Raw genomic sequence first — 18,864 nt, 5'->3', positions numbered from 1 at the left:
CAAAGTACACGGCAGCCAGTGTCTAGAGATCCTTGATTGTCTAAGCATTCTCAAGTTCTCTAAACCAGTACCATCAACCATTTTTTCCTACAACCCGTGGTAAGAAACAGTTCTATTCTGCAACCAAGTACCTGCAGATATGCACACATCAACATACTTCATGTTTTATATGTATACATTCATGATTATGCTGAAAGCTTAAATTTCTTAAAAGAGTGCTTCCCTTTCTGTGCCATGCACTCTGATATTTTTTATTCTATTTTACTTTGTTTCTGAAATGCTGATTTAACCCTCTAAATTGATTTCACGATCCATACTAACGAGTTGGTAACCCAGTATGAAAAACACATCAGGCACAGTGTGAAACAAGTAGCAGGAAGACATAAAAACAGCGACCAGCTTTGAAAGACAAAATTAAGCAGCAGCAAAATGGTCAGAAAAAATGGAGATTGGGTGGGATAATACAATGATACAGGAAAGTGAATGGGAACGGAGAAAACATTTCAGAAGCTTTTGTTTAAAAAAGAATATTCTGAATTTATTGACTAGATATGCAGGGAAAGAGAGAGGGCAGAAGCAGAGGCAATGCTGTGGTTTCCAGCCCAGGTTGCTGAGGAGATGAAGCAGATGAAGGAATGGGGAAGTCAGGGGAAGAGGCAAGTATATGTGTATGTAAGATTATCAATGCTATTTTGGACAAAGGAGTGTTGTGGGGTTTGGAGGAAACTGCTAGTAAGGAACCTGACAATAGCACAGTAGTTGAGATTAGAGCCAAACAGAAATGTAGGATTTAACCCCAGAGTTCAAGTTATGACAGGATGAAATGCTCAGAAATAGACACAAAAATGAAGGATGAGAGAAGCACAGTTTTATGGTTAAAAGAAAAAAAGACCCACGAGGAAGGGAACTTCCACAAGGGAGCAAATTAAAAGCGGCAGATCCTACTGAGATGGAAATATGAGGACCGAGAAAAACAGCACTGGATTTGGCTAATAAGAGCAAGAGGCACCTTGAGTGAGTGGTGGGAAAAGCCAAATTCAAAAGGGTTAAGCAGGGAGTGATGGTAAGAAAATGAAATCAATTCAAGTTTGTGCAGACCCCTCTCTCATCGTGTCTCTTTTCAGAAACGCTGGTTGGATCAGTAGTCCCAGGGCTCGCTCTTTTTTTCTTTCCGGCGCTCCGTGGCCCTCCAGACTGTGATTCGAGTGATGAAGTCTCTCAAACTCTTAGGTAAGCGTCCTAGCAATCCCAAGCTAAAATCGGCTTGTTGATCTCTTCTGCACTGTCAGCGCCCGGTACCAGCGCCTGGCTTCTCCCCGCTGCTCGCCGCAGCCCTAGTCTGGATGTGGGAGGCAAAGGTTGTGAGCATTTCCTGGGCGGTGAGGTGGGTGCCGCGCATAATCAGGCGATGCCCGTCTCCTGGGGAAGGAAAAAAAAAGAGTCAGACACGGCGACGGCGGGGGGGCCCGGACTGAGGGCGCGCGGGCTGCCTGGAGCCCCTTCCGCCCGCCTCCCCACCCCAGCCCACCGAACAGCACGTCCACGCAGGGCTCGGAGCCGTCGTGCCTCACGTCCACAATCACCGAGCAGTTGAGGTTGGTGGAACGGACCTTCTCGCTGCTCACCGCCTGGAGGAAGGTCCTGCGGTCGGAAAACAGCTTGAACGCCCGGCCGAGAGGGCTAGACCCCCTAGACCCCCAGCGCGAGGAAGGCGCGCCCCTTCCCGTCCCCATTTCCTTCTGCCTCGTACCTCGTCGACTCTACATTCTTCTCGAAGGGGCAGAATTGAACCCGAACCTGCTTCACAGACCGGAGCCCGAGCCGAGCCAAGGAGGCCGCCATGGTGACCTTCGCACCGGAAGGCCTCGTGCGGGCGGAAGTGTCCGTTACCGCTGCGCTCCCCTCCCTGCTCCCGGCCTCTTGAGGGTGCGGTACTCCGATTCTACAGTTCCTGAGCTAGCGTTCCCTGGGCTCCCCACCCCGAGTGGAGGAAGAAGGCCCCCGGGTAGGGAGGTGGTTTCGACCCAGGGTCTGGAGGTCCCCAAAGTAAGCGTTCAGTAAATACCTATCATTAATAGTCCTCTTGTACTACGGTGAAGACAATAAATAAATAGCGCAAAAGCCTTGCACTTGGCTCTGATAATACGTCCATCTTCTGTGGCCTTTCCCTTTCCTTACGTTGCTGTGCCATCTCAAGCGCTGGCCCCTTCGGTGAGGATACTGCCATGGCAGGGATTATACAGCTACCAGGGGGGTAAACCCTACTCAGGTAACTGAAGATCAAACACGTTGAACTCTGAGTAACCAAAGTTTAAACGTGAAGGTCCTTTAGCCTAATATTCTTAAGTGACTTCAAACAGTAACGAGACAGGGAGCATAGGGTAATACACCTCTTGGGACTGATCCAAATGTAGAAATGCCTATTCCACCTCTGTGGTTCCTGATGAACTGTGTGTTTAGCGTGGCTCCTGGGACTTAAGAGGAAGTAGCATCTAGGCTCTCTGCTTTCTATCATTTTTTCCCTTTCCCTTTCCCCAGGGATCCAGCTCCATAGCCCTTTTTCTAGGGCCTAGCCCTGAGATGTCTTCACCGTTGGGGAACTAGGCCCAAGCCTCCCAAGGATGCTAACCTCCAGGTTCCAGGCTGTGGTGTTTGGCCCTTTACTCTGGATTCCAGGCATTGGAGTGTCTTGGATTCTTAGCTTTTAAGTCCAGGCTCTCTGGAGCTTGTGTTTCTCAGGTATCCTTTCTTCCAAGCTCCCAACTGTAGGCTTCTTTAATATACACAGAAATACCTGGGCTTTCCCAGCCAGAGATGGGGACCTCTGACTTTGTGGCTCCTGGTCCCAGGCTTCTCAGGATTCAGGACTGGTCCCCAGGCAGGAAAGAAAAGGCAAGTGCCAACGGGGACGCTGGTGCTGCCTCAGGGCAAGCCAGGCCTGCTGATTTCCCACCAGGTAAGCCTCCGGGCTAGGTCCCCCTCCCCATAGTGTGCTTAGCAGCTGAGCTGTCTGGGCTGGGGGTGCTCCAGGCCGAATAGGGGGCTCCAAGCTCTCCAGGCTGTTGAGGCTGCTGCTGGGCAATTCCATGGTCTGGACCTCACTGCATGTACCTAGTAAGGCAGGAATGGAAGACAGGCAGTGGGGAGGAGGAGACGTATGACTACCCTTGACAACTATATGAGGTCAGTGATGAGGATGGGGGATGGGGCACATAAAGTGGCAAGGCCAGGTCAAAGAGAGCCTGGAGTTGGTTAAGAGAGACTCACAGCAACAGAGAGGCCTCCTGTGGACTTCAGGCTTGGGCAGAGGCTGCTGGAATAGACACAGCAGGGCCCCATCCAGTTTCTGGAAGATGTTGAGTGTGAGCAGAGTCTGACGAAGTTCCGGGGACAAGCCCCACTGCTCCTCCTCCAGCAACTCCCGAACCACTCCAAAGTCTTGTCTGAGCTGCAGCGCCCCCTGCAGGCTGAAGGCCAAAGTACAATGTGGCCACCTGCCTCTCTAACTGCTCTGCCCCACCTATACCCCCTCCCTTTTTCCAGTTCCATCCAGCCCTCTGCCACTGCCTCCTTTTCTCCCCACCTGAACCGGATCTTGTGCATGAGGATGTGGTCAAGCCAGGCACCCAGGATGGCTGTCAGTGCCTGACCAAGGACAGGGTCCTGGGCTTGGGGCGGCAATCCCTGCAATCCTTGCAGCACAGGCTCCAGTACAGTGTGAACCACCAACTTAGCATACTCACTGGGAATGCTGGGCAGTTCTGGAGTGGAAGAAGAGAAAGTACAGGATATGAGACTATGTAGATCTGTTGAGCTCTTAAGGGAATGTTCAGGGGAAGATGGTAGGATTTGTGGGACACAGAAGGCGAGGACAAGGATGGAGACAGAGAAGTGGAGCCAGGATCTGGAGGAGTCAGGCCACTATTACCCCCTGGGAACTCTGGAAGGGGATGCTGGGAAGAGGAGTTACCAGGAGAGAGACGATGCCTCCAGTACCGGCCCCGTGGCATGTAGAGTTCAAAGCCCTGTGTGGCTTGTTTATGACATTCTTGAAAAAAGAGCCTTAGTGACTCCTCAGGCAGGAGCTGTGGAGATATGGAGAAAGTAAAAGGGGGTTCTCTGTTGGGGGATTGCCAAATTACGATGCTCTTCTAAACCTGAGGTGTTTAACCTGGCTTCCATAAAGGCCCAGAACAGAATTGTATGCATAATTCTATGGGCTTGGGCAATTATGAGGAGAGATGCCCTAACTTTATTGGGGTTTCCTAAAGGCCTGGACCCAGGAAAGATGATAGACAATTGCCATAGGGTTACCCTGCTCTTCTCAGCGTGGTTCAGAGTCTGGAAATCCTCCAGGTTAATTCTACTCTACAGGAAAATTAATAGGAAAAAAGGGGGAGATACCCTCACCACTACCAATGTTTAAAAGCAAATGTTAGAGACGGGTCTGTGTGATCTACAGACAGGCAGAGGCATGAAGAAAGAAAGGGGGAACTGTATGATATTCCACCATCTATGAAAGGAAGTCAGGAACTATATGCAGATCAGGAGCAAGCACTGTAACTTTCTGAGATTCAGGACATTTTGGAATGTCCTTAAACTGAATATTTTTTATACCCTACTTCCATTTCTTCAGAGTAGTGTAACCCATAAAGCAAAAACGGCCCATGTGCTGGTTTGATTTCTGTACCTTGACAGGTTATGTTTTTGGAATGGGAGAGGGCAGCAAGAAAGAAGGGTCTTGGGGTGCCTGGGTGGCTCAGTCGGTTAAATGTCTGACTCTTTGTTTCAGCTCAGGTCACGATCTCACTGTTCTTGAGTTCGAGCCTCCAGTCAGGCTCCGTGCTGACAGCATGGGATTCTCTCTCTGTCTCTGCCCCTCCCCCACTTGCTCTGTCTTTCTCAAAGAAAATAAACTAAAAAAAAAAAAAAAAAAAAGGTGGTTTCTACAGCCCATTTTGGAGGAGAGGAACTCCAAGAAATAGGGGAAATAGGGTATGTGGCTCTATAAAGAAAAGGTAACTGGGTGCTTGTAAGGCTGAAGAGAGGAAGGGGCCTGGGGACTAGACTTGGGGGAAGTAGAGCCCATGTGGCTTCTAGTACATATCCTGACAAAAGCCTATCCTAAATCCAAATTCTTGCTCTCTTCTGAAAACCAAAACCCCTTCTTCCTTATTCATACCAAGGAAACTAACCTATTGTCAACTGACATTTGTTAGGAATCTTTCTGCACTCAACACTCTGAGGAAACACAAGGTCACACTATGAAATAGTCTTTCTGTCTGGGACAGTAGAGTCTGGGTGGGGAGAAAACTCACAATGTCTGATTCTTCTTTTCCATCCCAGTGCCATACGCAGTGGAATGCCCAGAGCAGACACCCAACAGTGCCATCACCAGGCACAGGGACAAGGCATGCAGAGTCCTTTGCACAATGGTTAGTTCACACAGTAAGCACACTGTCCCTGTTCTCACAACTACCAAGAGCTGAACTCCTTTTTTTATGTCTTCTCATGCACCTCTGGACAAAAGTGTGTGTGTGCCTGAATGCATGCATGCACACATGTGCACACACACGCATGCACACACACATATACACACACAAAGGAAGCTTCTGCTTTGGTCAGGCCATCTCCCCACTACTCCCCCAAGGAACTATGGACTGCCCACCCCCACCTCCAGCAGCCCTTCCCCTGGGGAAGCGGTACACAGGTTCAAGGCATGTGGTAAGCAGGAATGCAGAGAGAGGGGTGTCTGGGTGGCTCAGTCAGTTAAGCATCCGACTTCAGCTCAGGTCATAATCTCACAGCTTATGAGTTTGAGCCCTGTATAAGGGCTCTGTGCTGACAGCTTAGAGCCTGGAGCCTGCTTTGGATTCTGTGTCTCCCTCTCTTTCTGCCCCTCCCCTGCTCATGCTCTGTCTCACTCCCTCTCCCAAAAATAAACTTTTAAAAGAATTAAAAAAAAAAAAAAAAAAGGAACGCAGAGAGGAAAGGAGCAGAGGAGCAGAGGGACAAAGCCTGAACTCTGTAGCCACGCCCCTATTTAGGGCAGAGTAATTTAGAGCAGAGGGGAAACTTGGGCGGGAAGAGAAAACAAAAAGACAGAGAAACATCTTCCATAGTAGGAACAGATACTGGGAAAAGTGGGGAAAAATTAAAATAGAAGTATAATAATTTTATGCATAAGTTTAGAAGAAAATAAAATACTAGAAGATAGACAAGTGTGGTTAAAGGTTACCACCGTGGAACAGGGATCAGAGGTGAGGTAGGGGGCAGTTAAAGCGCTATATTATTCTAAAATAATATTCTATTTCACCTTTAGTTTTTAAATTTCTTTTAATTTTGAGAGAGACAGAGTGTGAGCGCAAGGTGGGGAGAGGGGCAAAGGGAGTGAGAGAATCTCAAGCAGGCTCCACACTCTTGAGATCATGCCCTGATCCGAAGTCAAGGGTCAGATGCTCCACCAACTTAGCCACCCAGGTGCCACTATTCTATTTCACTTTTTAAACTATGGACATGTATTATTTCTTAAAAATATAAGCTATACATTTAGAAACGAGGAACATCATATCAAAGCTAGTGACTAAAAGGAAAGATTCAATCATTTATCTTGCTTTTTCTCTATAAAATATACTTCAGAGTAACCAAGTGATTAACGAAGGCAAATTTCACTTTATAGGAATAATTCAATGAATAAATGAAGAAGAAATGATAGACTTGGAATATCACTACTTTGCACCCTTTAAGGAAAAAATGGATCTAGGCAGTAATCATTAGTGGCTGTTAATGTCCCAAAATGAGAGCCTCACATACAGAGGTAACAGAATTGACCAAGAGGTGATAACCGTTAAAGCCTCAGTGGTAGGAATATGGAGATCCATTATACACTTCTATTTGTGTATATGTTTGAAGTTTTCCATAATAACAAGGTAAGGAAAGAAGAACAAAAAATGAACAGAGCAGGAAAAGATAAATCCAGCAGAGACTCCATGGGGATTCCCAAGTCCCTGGGATGTTCTACCGCAGTTACCACCCCCATCATCCTAACCCCCAAAGCTGGGCACAGAACAACAGACTCTTAAACTGCCACTGCCAGGGCCCCTGCTTTTCTCACCTGGATCTGTGTGGCTAGCTTCTGGATCTCCAGGCCCAGCTGCTGCTCCACCTCCAGGGACAAGCTTTCTTCTGAGGCCAGTCTAGACAGAGCTGCTGCCTCGTGCAGTAGAGGCTTTGCCAGAAACGGGAAGTGAGATTTTAACCCAGCCAAGGCTGCTCTCCTGCCCACTCCCCAGCTACTTACAGGTAAGTCCTTCTGGATCAGGAGCAGGAAAGAATCTGGGGCCCACGCTGCCAGATGCTGCTGAGTTCTACCCAAAAACCAGAGCAAGGTGGTCTGCAGGGTACAGAGCCCTAGAGCAAGGGGTGCAGGATCTGGGGAGAGGAGGATGGAGCATCTGAGGAGGCGGGCTTCAGAACCGAGTGAAGGAATAAAGGGGGTATCTTCAACTGTTCTGCTCCTCCATCCCCAGCACCTTGTCTCACCTGGAGGCTGACAGAGGAGCAGACCTGACCTGGGTTGCCCAAGGGCATCCAAGAGAGGAGGGAAGAGCTGTTGCAAAAGTTCAGAGGTATGAGAGGATGAGGGACGGCTGCTCTGATCTTGGCCAGCAGATCCCAAGGCCTGGCAGAAGCCTGCGGATGAGGGGTATGGTCTGATGAGGAAGGGGCAATCTGGGGCTGTGTCACTCCCAATGCCCCTTCCTTCTCACCTTGGTCCCAGTTCCAGATAAGAGACTGATGAAATAGGTTGCAACACAAAGAAGCCAGCTCCTTCTCACACTCCTGAGGCAGGGATGCTAGTGGGAGAAATGACTTGGAGCCTGAAAAGAAGGCCTCCCTTTTCCAGAACCACTGCCCATTCAGTGATGGGGAAAAGGGGAGGCTTCCACTGAGACTCAAGACTTGAGTGGAAAGCAGATTTTACCCTGAAAGCCCAGATGCTCTTGGCTGATTGGTGGGGAGGAGGGGGTGGGGTGGGAGTGTTCATTCTAAAGGGCCTGCTTTTGCAGTCTAGTTGGCAGGGGAGTGGGGTGGCTAGGGAGAAGAAAGAGACCCCTGTCTTCTAAATGCCCACCCAGGCCCATCACTCACCCTGACCTAGTGCCTGACTCAGCTGTTGTGCAGCTGCCCTGCGGTCCCTCCAGGGTCCTAGACTTAGGTTCAGACTCTGAGCACAAGCTGCCCACAGTAGGGTCCAGTACTGGCTCCACAGGGCTCCAGCCCCTCCAAGCCCCGGTCCACTGCCGGCTGAATCAGTCGCGCCTCCCAGCAGCCCCAGCAGCCTGGGCAGCAGCTCCCGCTCCTCCTGGCACCGACTTCGGAGGTGGTCCAGCAAGCCCGACCCCCTGAGGGCCTCATCTAGCTGACCAGCCATCAGGCAACCCCGCTCCCCCGTTAGGAGGTGGAGGACACGGAGGGGTGGGAAAGAGCGCGCTGCCCCCGGGATTTGGCTCAAGGCTTTTCCCAGCAGCTGGTGGTAGGCGGGGAGTGCCAAGAGCACGTCAGCAAGTTGGGACGACAGGCCCGGGCTGGCAGGCTCCCGACCCAGAGCCCGAAGCTGCATCTCGATGGCAGCATCCAGGCGCTGAGCGGCCAGCCCAACCGGGCGCGCCAGGAGTAGCGGCTCGGGAGTCTCGCGTAGGCCGATTCGCAGGACAGCCCCACGCGAAGGGTGCAGCAGCAGGTCGCGGCACAGCTGAGGCAAGGTGCCGGAGCTAGGGGCCGGCGCGCCGGGACGCAGGGTCCTCAGGAGGCGCACGGCCGTCTGTAGGTTGCAGGCGCAGTCCCGGGCTTGAAGGAGCTGCTCCCGCTCGCGATGCAGCCGCAGCAACACGGCCCGGAGACGCTGCAGGGCGGGAGGGATGGGGCGGCCGGCTGCCGACTCCCCCCACCAGTAAGCGGCCCCGGCCTCCTGGTGCTCTCCAGCGTCTGCAGGCGCCGGCGCAGCCCACCACGGCTGCGCTCCCCGAGCTCCGCCGGGCGGTGGGTCCAGGCAGGGAACGCTCCCGGCAACCGGCAGCCGCGGCCAGCCACGAAAGTCCCCGCGGAGAGCGCGCGCCTGCCTTCTCTCCCACTGCTCCTCCACAGAGCCTTCGGGTTGTGCCCCAAACGGCGGCACGGTAGCGAGCGGAGGCAGAAGGCCACCAGAGCGAGACGCCTGGGCCATGGGACGCCGAGTCCGGAGCGAATCTAACGATTCCCACTTGCTCGCACCGCCCAGCGCCCGCTGCCGCCGGGACTCCACCCAGTCCCTGGAGCCGTCATTTCTAGCCCGGGAACCTCCTGGCCCGTCTTGGACTCTCTCGCGCTCCGTAATCGGAGGCTTCTGCCCCTAACAAAGATGGCAGCTTACTCTGTCCTACTCCGCCCTTCGGCGGGTATCAAGTACCAGATCATCTTTCACTTTCGTGTTACTGTTGTCGGGAGATGGCGCCGATTCCGAAGACTGTGGGGCGGATAAAGCTAGGTAAGCAGGTGTGACAAGAGACGAGAGGGTCCAGGAGGGTAGAGACAGCCCCACTTGGGTCTGTTTTCAGTCGGGTCTTGTGCTTCACGCGGTGGGCGGAGGGGAGCTTCGACCCGTCCAACCGGAGCACTGTGACGCGCCGTTGGCCTTCCTTTACTATAGACTGTCCTCTGCGGCCTGGCTGCCCGCTGGAGGTCGCTGCTGTCCCCAAACTCTGCAAGGAATTCGGTCCTGAGGACTACGGCGCAGAGGTAAAAGGGACTCCTCGCTCCCCTTCGTCCGGTTTATCTTGGTCACGCCTCTTTCCAGCCAGCTGAGCTGAGCCCCGCCGCTGCCGGGCGCCGCCCTGGCCTCCGGTGGCTCCGTCGAGGCGTAGTCTCCGGCCCGGGCCTGAAGCAGCGCGTGGCAAATGGAGGGCGTGGGGCCCCGGGGTCCGCGCTGCCCAGATAAATGCTGGAAGTGGGCGGGATTGAGTTGACGATGGTTTCTGAGTTGAGGATTGGGAAGTGAGTGACAGTTCCTTAGGATAAGGTATTCTGAGCAGAGGGAACAGTGTGAGCAAAGACGCCAAGGCAGGGTAAAGTTTAGGGAACTTAACCGAAGTGAGACTTGAGTAATTGGGTTGGATCCGTAAGAAACGAAGTGGCAAAGAAGGAAGTGAGAGGCTTGAAAGGCTTTGTCTGGCACAGGGGCTTGCATGTTCTCAAGTAGGTGATAGGGTTATTGAGGGAAGGGCAGGATCGGATTTAGAGCCCTGAGAAGCTGTGTTTCCTACTGCTTCCTGGGGATCTCCAAAACCTCAAACTCAACAAGTCCAGAAGTTAACTCATCATCTTTGCAAATTGGTTGCTTTTCCTCTAATCTTAGTTTTGGTTAGCAACACAAACTGACTTCCGGTTGCTTAAAGCAGAAATCTGAGAATCATTGTACATAATCCTCCCTTTCCTTTACCTCATACATTTAATCGCTAAAATAACACTTCAGAAGTGTCTCTTGACTCAAGCCCATCGTTTCCATTCCTGCTTCCACTGCCATGGCCTTAGTTCAAGAACTCATTCTCTCTGGCCTGAACAGTCATAATGGCCTGCTAATTAAACATTCTACCCCTAGACTCGTCTTCCCCAGTGCTGTTCCACTTGAGCGCTCCACTCCCCTCACTGACAAGAGGAAGTACAACCTCACTGACTCACACAGGGTTCTTCAGACCCAGTTCCTGACTACATCTTTATTAGAATGGTCTCCTCACCAGTCTCTCTGCTTTTGCTTATTCAGCACACATATTAAACACCAGCTATATACCAGGCACTGTTTTAGGCACTGGGAAGACAGCAGTAAGCCAAACAGACAAAAATCTTTTTTGTTGTTGTTGTTGTTGTTGTTGTTGTTTTTTGTCTGTGGAGGCATCTAGTGGAGGCATCAAGTGGAGGCAACCAATCAACAAACAAACAATATAGTTTGCCAAATATGAAAAATGCAAAGAAAAGTAAAGCAGGAAGGACAGGGAGTGCTGAGTGGACTTGAGAACTTCTCTTCTTAAAAGAAGTGGTCAGAGAAGGCCTCCTGGAGAAGGTTTAAGAAGAGATCTGAAGGGGTGAGCATTCACTGGGGAAAGAGGATTCCAGGGAGAGGAAGTAACAAGTAAACTACTGAGATGAAAGCACACTTGTTGTGTCGTAGGAACTTCAGAGGATACCACTAACTACTGTAGGTAGAGGTAGGACAAGAGGGTAGGGAGATGATTTATGGAGGACCGAGGAGCTAGACCATGTTCAGCAATGTGGTGAATTACGAGAGTAGTGTAGACTGTGCTTTGGGGAGAGGTAGGAGGTCAAGGTAATCCTTTTTTGTTTTTAAAAAAGGCTAGACTGGGCCAGCTAGGAAGTTGAAAGAAGCCCACCAGGATACTGAATTTGAGAATAAGTCTTTATAAAAGTGCACAGCTGTGTAAATGAAGATGCTGTTGGGTCAGGACGATATCCTGATGGAAACCCTGGCTCTAAAACTGCTTAAAAAGTTGACTCTACCTCAGTGATCTGAAGTCCTTCCGATGCATCAGTTTAGCACTTTGGAGTTTCATGTGGCGTCTAAGTTTCTCAGTTAGTGGGCCACCACCTAGTCAGGGATGTGCTCTGTTTAGGCCTGATTAGGCCACACAGGAACAAGATGACTCCTGTCCTCCTCTAAAGCTGACACTAATTGGGGAAATGATTCTCATAAGAACCACAGAACGTAACGGGCTAGGTCTTGAAGAGTCTTGTCTCTTCTTGTGAATGATGAAGCCAAGGTTCAGAGAGGTTAAACAATTTGTCCAAAATGAAACAGCCAGGCAATGGCAGAGCCAGAATTAAGATCAAACAGCTTCATTTCACAACAGTAGTCTTTCCAGTTCCATGCTTCTTGCCAATTGAGAGAGCGATAAAAAGCAGCGAATAATATGGCTCTAAATTGTGTAACACAGAGCATGTGAGTACAGCTTCATTGAGGGCAGAGGTTATTGGAGATGAAGAGGTCTGGAAAGGATCTGAGGGAAGATGGAATTTGAACTGGACCTTGAAGGTGAGACAAGATGTGATGAGAAGCTCAGAGCCAGGATTAGGGGACAGTTGTGGGGGAAGGGGGGAAGATCCTGGAAGGGACCTGACAGCAGAGGGATGAAAGCAGCCAAGCAGAGAATTACAAAGGAAGTTTGGGAAGGTCAGCCACGGAGTGTTTTGGAAAGCTCCAAATCTCAGGCTGAGGAGCTAGACTCAGTCCCACCTATGGCCTTGGCAGTGGGAGATTACTGGAAGTTGGTTGCTAAGTAGGGAAGTTACTGCTGAGAGCTTGGTTTGGGAGGAAACAGCTGAAGTGCAGGGGAGAGGCCAGCCAGGAACTGCTGCTCTCATTTAGGAATGTGGTAGCTCCTGAGTAGGTTATATGGGGTTGCTCATTTTCAGGGATATGACAAGGAACATAGTTGGAAGAGCAGGTAAACAGAGGAGGGCTCTGTTTCTGAGGCTTCAGTGCGGCTGACCTAGTGGTAGGTCAAGGGGAGGAGATCTTGTATGATGGAGAAGGTCGGACAGAAAGGCTGCTCGGAACCCTTGGGAAGCAGGAGAGTAGCGAAGGAGGTGATTCACCAGGAAAACCAGAGCAGTGTGTCTTAAGGTGCTGAGTGGGGAGAGGCCAGCCAGTAAGGTTCTCCAGGCTGGGTGGCTGGTTTGTGGTTCTCTCCCAGAGCTCCCTCCAACACCAGCCTCCCCTCCCTTCCCCTCCCAGGACATAGTGGATTTTCTTCGAAGGCTTGTGGAGAGTGATCCCCAGGGCCTGCACCGGATCCATGTGGATGGGAGCAGCGGGCGGCTGCAGCTGTGGCACCATGGTAGCGTGCAGGGGCCGGGCCCAGGGATCGAGGCTGGTACCCTGGGGAGGGCTGGCCCTCAGATACTCCTCTCTCTCACATTCCTCTATCTTTCCCTTCTTATCTCTCCTGACAGATTACCTCCTGGACCATTTCTGTGATGAGGCTAAAACGCCTGGACAGAGTGACAGAGACAAAGGGGCCGAGGGGCTGGGCACCTACTGTGGTCTCCGAAAGTCCTTCCTGTATCCTCCCCAAGGGTCTGAGCCCTGTGAGCCCTGCCCTCATAGCCCCTCTGCCTCTGCGTCTGCCTCTGGTGGCTCAGACAGCCTGCTTGAGGTGGCCATGCCCCAGAAGCTCCTGCTGACTGAAGAGGTGAGACTATCAACAAGGGGCTTCACCTCCCCCAGGGCTCCTCCAACTGCCTTATTCCCATATCTGCATTCTCCCCTAATTTGGACCTTTCAAGGCCCTTCCATACTGCTGGCCTCCCTTTGGCTTTCTGGTTCTCTCTCTCTTTTCCTGTCACCTGCCTTTCCTTCTCCAGGAAGCCAACCACCTGGCTGAGGAGCTGGTGGCTGAGGAGGAGCGCATGAAACAGAAAGCAGAGAAGAAACGACTCAAGAAGAAGGTGGCTGGAGGCAGGAGTGGGAACCTGGAGGGATTTCAGAGAGGGAAGGAGGGAAGTTTTGTGAGAACAGGGAAGAACTCAAGGAGGTCTGTAGTGGACCCTCTTGCCAGTGGGGGGCTCCGGGGCCTCAGAGCCCAGAGGTGGAAGGTCTTGTGGAAGCCCTACGGTGTGGTGGTCCTGGAGTCACACTATACTGCCTGGGTTGGAATCTGCCTCTTTATTACTGTAAGACCTCTGCCTGGTGACTCTCCTGTCTGCTTGTTCACCTGTAAAATGAGGATGACACAAAACCTACCTCATTGGAGTTGCAGGGATTAGATGAGATAGTGTATGCAAAGCTCTTAACCGGGTACACATCATATAATCTATATTGTACACGTGAAGAATTGGTTTCAAGATACAAAGTGTGTGTGTGTGTGTGTGTGTATTGACATAGAACGTTCAAATAATACACCATCAGCGTCATCACATCATCATTATCATTGCAGCGTCAAAAGGATCGCAGGCGACAGGAGCGCTTGGAGCAGGAGGGTGGGGACCCCAAGGTGAGTGTCTGCAGGCAGGTCTGAGGAGCACTCAGTGCCAGGAGGGTGGGAGCTGAGAAGGCAGGCGGCTCAGGGTGATCCCTGTCTGCCTTCCCTTTAGGTCAAGGCCACCCCAGATGGAGACGGGAGCCCCCCATCTAGCCCTGGGAACCCTGCCCAGGGACAGTGTGGTGAGGAAGAGGTGAGAGCCCTCTTCCTTCCCTTCTTGGTCTCTGCCCACTCCCACCTATCCCTCCACCTACTTTAGGACATACTTCATTGCCGTCCCCTCCTAACTCTCCTTTCTGCTCACAGGACTTACTGGATCTATCTAGCACTTTCGTGTCTCTGGCTTTGCGCAAAGTTGGGGATTGGCCCCCCAGTGCCCGCAGAGAGAAGGGACTGAGCCAAGAGCCCCGAGGCAAAAGTCTGGGTCCCCAAGAGAAGATGGGTCAGGAGGAAGGAAGGTCTCCAAAAGAAGAAAGCCCCAGGCAGAGCCCTAAGGCAGAGGTGAGGTGACCAGTAGAAAGACTTCTCTGGCTCTAGAATGAAGAGACCTGGGGTCCAGCTCTATCACAGACACCCTGACCTTGGGTATGGGTAGTTTCCTCTGCAGGAAGGTAGGCCTGATACCATATTGCAGAACTGTCATAAAAATTACATAAATTGGGTGATGCTGACCGCAATATTCATTGTTTAAACAAAGGAGAAAGATTCGGGGAGGCTGAGGCCTCGAGTCCCGCTTGACTTTGCTCCCCATCCCTAGGCATCTCCAGGACTGCCGGCAGCTGCCTTACAGCAGAGCCAGGAGCTGGCAAGTGAGATTCTCTCTCTCTCTCTCATCCTCCTCACCCTGCCCTCCCTGGGATAGCCCCATCTGAACCTTCCCACCTTCTCTCCTCCTCAGTGTTGGGTACCAGCCTTGCCCAAAATGGTTTCTACCACAAGGCTGTGGTTCTCTTCACCGAGGCCTTGAAGCTAAACCCCCGGGATCATCGGTGAGTGTTGGGGCTTAGCCTGTGTATGGGGTGGTCAGGGCAAGGCAAAGTGCTGAGGATCCAGACTTTTGGCCACTTTGTCTTTGTCAGGTTATTTGGAAACCGCTCTTTCTGCCATGAGCGGCTGGGTCAGCCAATATGGGCCCTGGCTGATGCCCAGGTGGCCCTGACTCTGCAACCAGGCTGGCCCCGAGGCCTCTTCCGCCTGGGCAAGGCCTTGATGGGACTTCAGGTAATGGGTCTGAGATTGGAACCAAAGGAGGAATTTGGGTGGGATGGGTGGGGATTGGGTCTACATTGCGTTTTCTAGGAAAGCTTCTAGTGCCACAGCATCATGGTGTTTGTGGTACTAGAGGCCGAGGTGAGTTTGGGGAAGGGGCAGTTTTAATTTCCTTCACCTCCTTAATACCTAAGCTTTGCTCTTTCTACTCCCTCTGGGACCAAAGCGTTTTGAAGAGGCAGCTGCTGTGTTCCAGGAGACTCTGAGAGGTGGCTCCCAGCCTGACGCAGCCCGGGAGCTCCACACTTGCCTTCTGAACCTTGCTCTGGTAAGAGCACCAGCCCACTGTCACGCTGAGGGGCAGCAGGAGGAATGGCTGGGATTTCAACGGGCCCTGCTCCCTTCTTCCTCAGATGGGTCGCAGGGGCAGGAAAGGGCAGGATGAGGGATCATGGGCTGTGCCACTGAAAAGGAGTATCTACAGGCGTCCTTCCCTTTCCCTTCTCAGCAGGATCAGCGAGGAGGAATCCGGGCACCACATCTGACAACTGGGTTCCCACAGCCATTTTCCCGTGCTGGGCCAGGCGCCACAAGCCTCCCATCTGTCAGGTGCCCTCCAAGCACCGCTCCAAGAGCCCCTGGCCTTCTGTCTCTACCCTTGCCTTTCCCCCCGTGTCAGCTGAGCCACTCCAACTGGACTCTTCCCCAGACTCAGAGTAGAAGACCCCACCCTCTCCATCTCCGGGGCCCCTCAAAGGGCTCGAGTGTGCTGGGACTTGAGCCCCAGCATCTACCTCAGACCAGATGACAGAGGACCTGTCCCTCATAGGACAAGGCCATGTGTGCATCCCACGGTTCACTGCATATTTTGAGACCTTGTACTCTAAAACCATAAGTAAAGACACCCCTGGTGGTCATTCCTCTCGCCACAGAGACCCGATGACAGAAAGGAGCCCCATGACTACTGCAACAACCTTTCTTTGGTTTTAAAGCAGATGGTTTCCTCGGGGGGCAGTAAGGAAAAATAAAACCCACCAAAGCTAAGGCGGGAACTATACAAAAGTTCAGGTTTTCAGACCATAACAGACCCCGCAGGGAGCATATGACCTTTGCTCTGCTTCATGGCCCGGAGGGACTCATTCACCAACCAGAGCTTTATGCTCAGGAACAGGGCCACAGTGATGAATGAGGCCTGAGTCCGACCCTTTACCTTGATAGATGCTTGCGTCTTCCTAAGCCCAGCTCTCGCCCTGTTTCTTCTAGCCCCAGCCACTCATGCCTTCTTTTCTGTCATACAGTGCACATTCTGACCTGTCCTTTGCCCAATAATCTCAATTCCTCCAACTGCTAAAAGATTCACTGGAGTTTGCATTTGGGAAGTGCCTCACCGGCTCCTGCCTGGAGCTCGCAAAGTTCATAACATCTCGTGTCCTCACTGCCGGCTGTTCTGCTGCTGTGGCCTCACCAGGCCCCCAGGGAACTGCTACCTTGGCTGTGCTCTTTTTCGGCTCCAGCACTGTAATGAGCCTTTCCCCATGTGAATTTACGCAGTTTTCCCACCAAGGGTTACTGCCCTGAAAGAAGCCATAATTCCCTACTTCCTGTGTAAGAATGAAGGTCTTTTGGTTCTCTAAGATCCCGGCAGCCGCCCCTGGCTGCTTCCTCCCTAGCCTTCCTCCCCAGCCTGGGACTCTCAGCTCACTGAAATGTGGATCTGCAGAGGACTTTTAAGCCTTCCAGAATGCCTGGCCTCGTCAGGATAAATTCTTGCTGCCCTATGGTCTTGCTCAACACCATGCACACCTGTATAGGAGGTGTTGAGACACACCTTTATATAGGGCTTTCCCAAATTCATTTTGTTTATTGAGCAGGCTCCTTGAATATAGCAGAATGAAGTCTGCCATTACTAGCTGGATCACCTTGGTTCATCTGTGCCTCAGTTCCCTCATCTGTAAAATGGGGCAGTCTCTGCCTCACAGGGCTTTTGTGAGGAGTGAAAGTCAAAAGTGTGAGAAAATACCTAAAAAGTGCCTGGTACATAAAGGGTGTTAAATAAACTGATTTTTATCTGCAACCGTCCTGCATATTCAATATTCCCATGGTGGGAAGAGATGAATACATTGCTGCTTATTTTGCAAAATACAGAGTTCTGGCACTGTGGTTCTCCCAAGTGTAGTCCCTGGACTAGCAGCAACCTAGGAACTTGTTGCAAATATACATTCGCAGGCCCCACTCTATACCTTCTAATTCAGAAAGTGCAACAGCAGGCTCAGTGATTTGTATTTCATTAAGGCCTCCAGGTGATTTATCCTAATACACAAGCACTATTCTAGGACCTAGCAGAGGAGATACCACCCAGAGGCCATTTTGGTGGGAGAGATTTCAGTTTCGTTCATCCAAGCCTTGATTATGAGAGGTGGAAGCACTGGGCTAGAATTTAGGAGGCCTCAGGTGGAGGGGGATTACGGCTCAGAGCCAATTAACTTAATCATACCTTCCTAACAATTATTTGCGCCAGGAGTTCTTCGCTCGTGCCTAGTTGGGGAGAGGTGGTTGTATTTGCTTGAAAGGGGATTCTATTATGGTTACTTCAAAAGAGGCCTGCTCACCTGGCCTTGTTTAGGGCAGCAGGGGGCCACTTCTCTGCTTTGGAGATTTCACTAGGGTTCCTCAAAGAATGGACACCCAGCATTACTGTGTGGTATCTGCTTTCAGGCTGAGTTGGCTCCTTGCTCTTCCAGCCTCTTAAAGAAAAGTCCCGGGGCGCCTGGGTGGCTTAGTCGGTTAAGCGTCCGACTTTCGCTTAGGTCATGATCTCGCGGTTCGTGGGTTCAAGCCCCGCGTCGGGCTCTGTGCTGACTGCCAGCTCGGAGCCTGGAGCCTGTTTCAGTCTGTGACTCCCTCTCTCTCTGACCCTCCCCTGCTCATACTGTCTCTCTCTCCTAGAAATAAATAAAACATTAAAAAAAATTTAAAAAAGAAAAAAGAAAAGTCCCCTCCCCAGTATCTCTTGACCTATCCTAGACTTGAATCTTATCTAAGAGCCACAGGACTCCTGACACCTTGTCCCATTTTGCCCCCCACACACTGCTCACTGGTAGGGTTTCAACCCAGCGGTCTGAGTTCTGAGTCCCTAGGGTTGGAAAGCACAGTGACCAAGCATCCTGGTTTTCCAGGGACTGAACGATTTCCTGGAGTGTGGGACTTTAAGTGCAGAAACTGGGAAAGTCCTGGGCAAACAGGAATAAGTTGGTCTCTCTAAAGGTTCCAGAGAGGCAGCCTTAGGAAGAGGATGAAGCCCTGAACAGGAACCAGGGAAGTTATGTGTGTGTGTGTGGAGGGGGGGGGGGTACATGTGTACTGAAAGGGCAACACAGGTGCAAAGGACCCTTTTTGTACATAATGGCGGACAGATTCTTAGCTCCACACCAGTAGTCATTATTTCTGCCCATGATGCTGTTTTTCTTTCAGTTGCCCAGGCTTGTGAGGTTGTCACGGATTCATGCAATCTTTGGTCACTGGGTTAATGAAACAGATTCCTTTTTCATTACAGCTCCCCCTCACTCCCACCAAATCTGGCCCTGAAGTCTCCCGACTCTTACCTTCTGCAGTGGCCAGAGATACG

The 18,864-nt window shown here is 51.5% G+C and overlaps 3 protein-coding genes across 7 annotated transcripts; 1 reads left to right on the top strand and 2 right to left on the bottom strand.

Annotated features, from left to right (window-relative positions):
• Window positions 1–511: 511 nt before the first annotated feature.
• Window positions 512–1,928, bottom strand: MRPL53 (mitochondrial ribosomal protein L53). Its single transcript, XM_077766245.1, has 3 exons — window positions 1,751–1,928; window positions 1,529–1,641; window positions 512–1,419 (listed from the first exon to the last, which is right to left on the bottom strand). The coding sequence occupies exons 1-3, from the start codon at window positions 1,840–1,842 to the stop codon at window positions 1,286–1,288; spliced, it is 339 nt and encodes a 112-aa protein (XP_077622371.1). The 5' UTR covers window positions 1,843–1,928; the 3' UTR covers window positions 512–1,285.
• A 141-nt stretch (window positions 1,929–2,069) lies between these two features.
• On the bottom strand, window positions 2,070–9,235 carry CCDC142 (coiled-coil domain containing 142). Of its 4 annotated transcripts, none has more exons than XM_077766239.1 (9): window positions 8,152–9,235; window positions 7,770–7,856; window positions 7,543–7,692; window positions 7,301–7,431; window positions 7,115–7,228; window positions 3,971–4,085; window positions 3,584–3,761; window positions 3,268–3,467; window positions 2,070–3,111 (listed from the first exon to the last, which is right to left on the bottom strand). In XM_077766239.1, the coding sequence occupies exons 1-9, from the start codon at window positions 9,224–9,226 to the stop codon at window positions 2,855–2,857; spliced, it is 2,307 nt and encodes a 768-aa protein (XP_077622365.1). In that variant the 5' UTR covers window positions 9,227–9,235; the 3' UTR covers window positions 2,070–2,854. The 4 variants fall into 4 exon arrangements, with proteins under 4 accessions (XP_077622365.1, XP_077622366.1, XP_077622364.1 ...); XM_077766242.1 differs by having other exon boundaries at window positions 2,906–3,111; window positions 3,268–3,460; XM_077766240.1 differs by lacking the exon at window positions 7,770–7,856.
• Window positions 9,236–9,389: 154 nt separating this feature from the next.
• TTC31 (tetratricopeptide repeat domain 31) lies at window positions 9,390–17,313 on the top strand. Of its 2 annotated transcripts, none has more exons than XM_077766244.1 (13): window positions 9,390–9,526; window positions 9,689–9,777; window positions 12,785–12,887; window positions 13,003–13,241; window positions 13,414–13,497; window positions 13,986–14,042; window positions 14,143–14,223; window positions 14,337–14,531; window positions 14,788–14,839; window positions 14,929–15,019; window positions 15,110–15,251; window positions 15,466–15,567; window positions 15,751–17,313. In XM_077766244.1, exons 1-13 carry the CDS (start codon window positions 9,487–9,489, stop codon window positions 16,045–16,047), a joined length of 1,572 nt encoding a protein of 523 aa, XP_077622370.1. In that variant the 5' UTR covers window positions 9,390–9,486; the 3' UTR covers window positions 16,048–17,313. The 2 variants fall into 2 exon arrangements, with proteins under 2 accessions (XP_077622370.1, XP_077622369.1); XM_077766243.1 differs by having other exon boundaries at window positions 15,748–17,313.
• Window positions 17,314–18,864: the final 1,551 nt, after the last annotated feature.

This window comes from Crocuta crocuta, unplaced genomic scaffold (genome assembly GCF_008692635.1).
Source record: "Crocuta crocuta isolate KB4526 unplaced genomic scaffold, BGI_CrCroc_1.0 scaffold113, whole genome shotgun sequence".
Taxonomy (NCBI): Eukaryota; Metazoa; Chordata; class Mammalia; order Carnivora; family Hyaenidae; genus Crocuta; species Crocuta crocuta.
The sequence above is the reverse complement of the archived record's forward strand: the minus strand, read 5'-3'. Positions and strand labels throughout refer to the sequence as shown.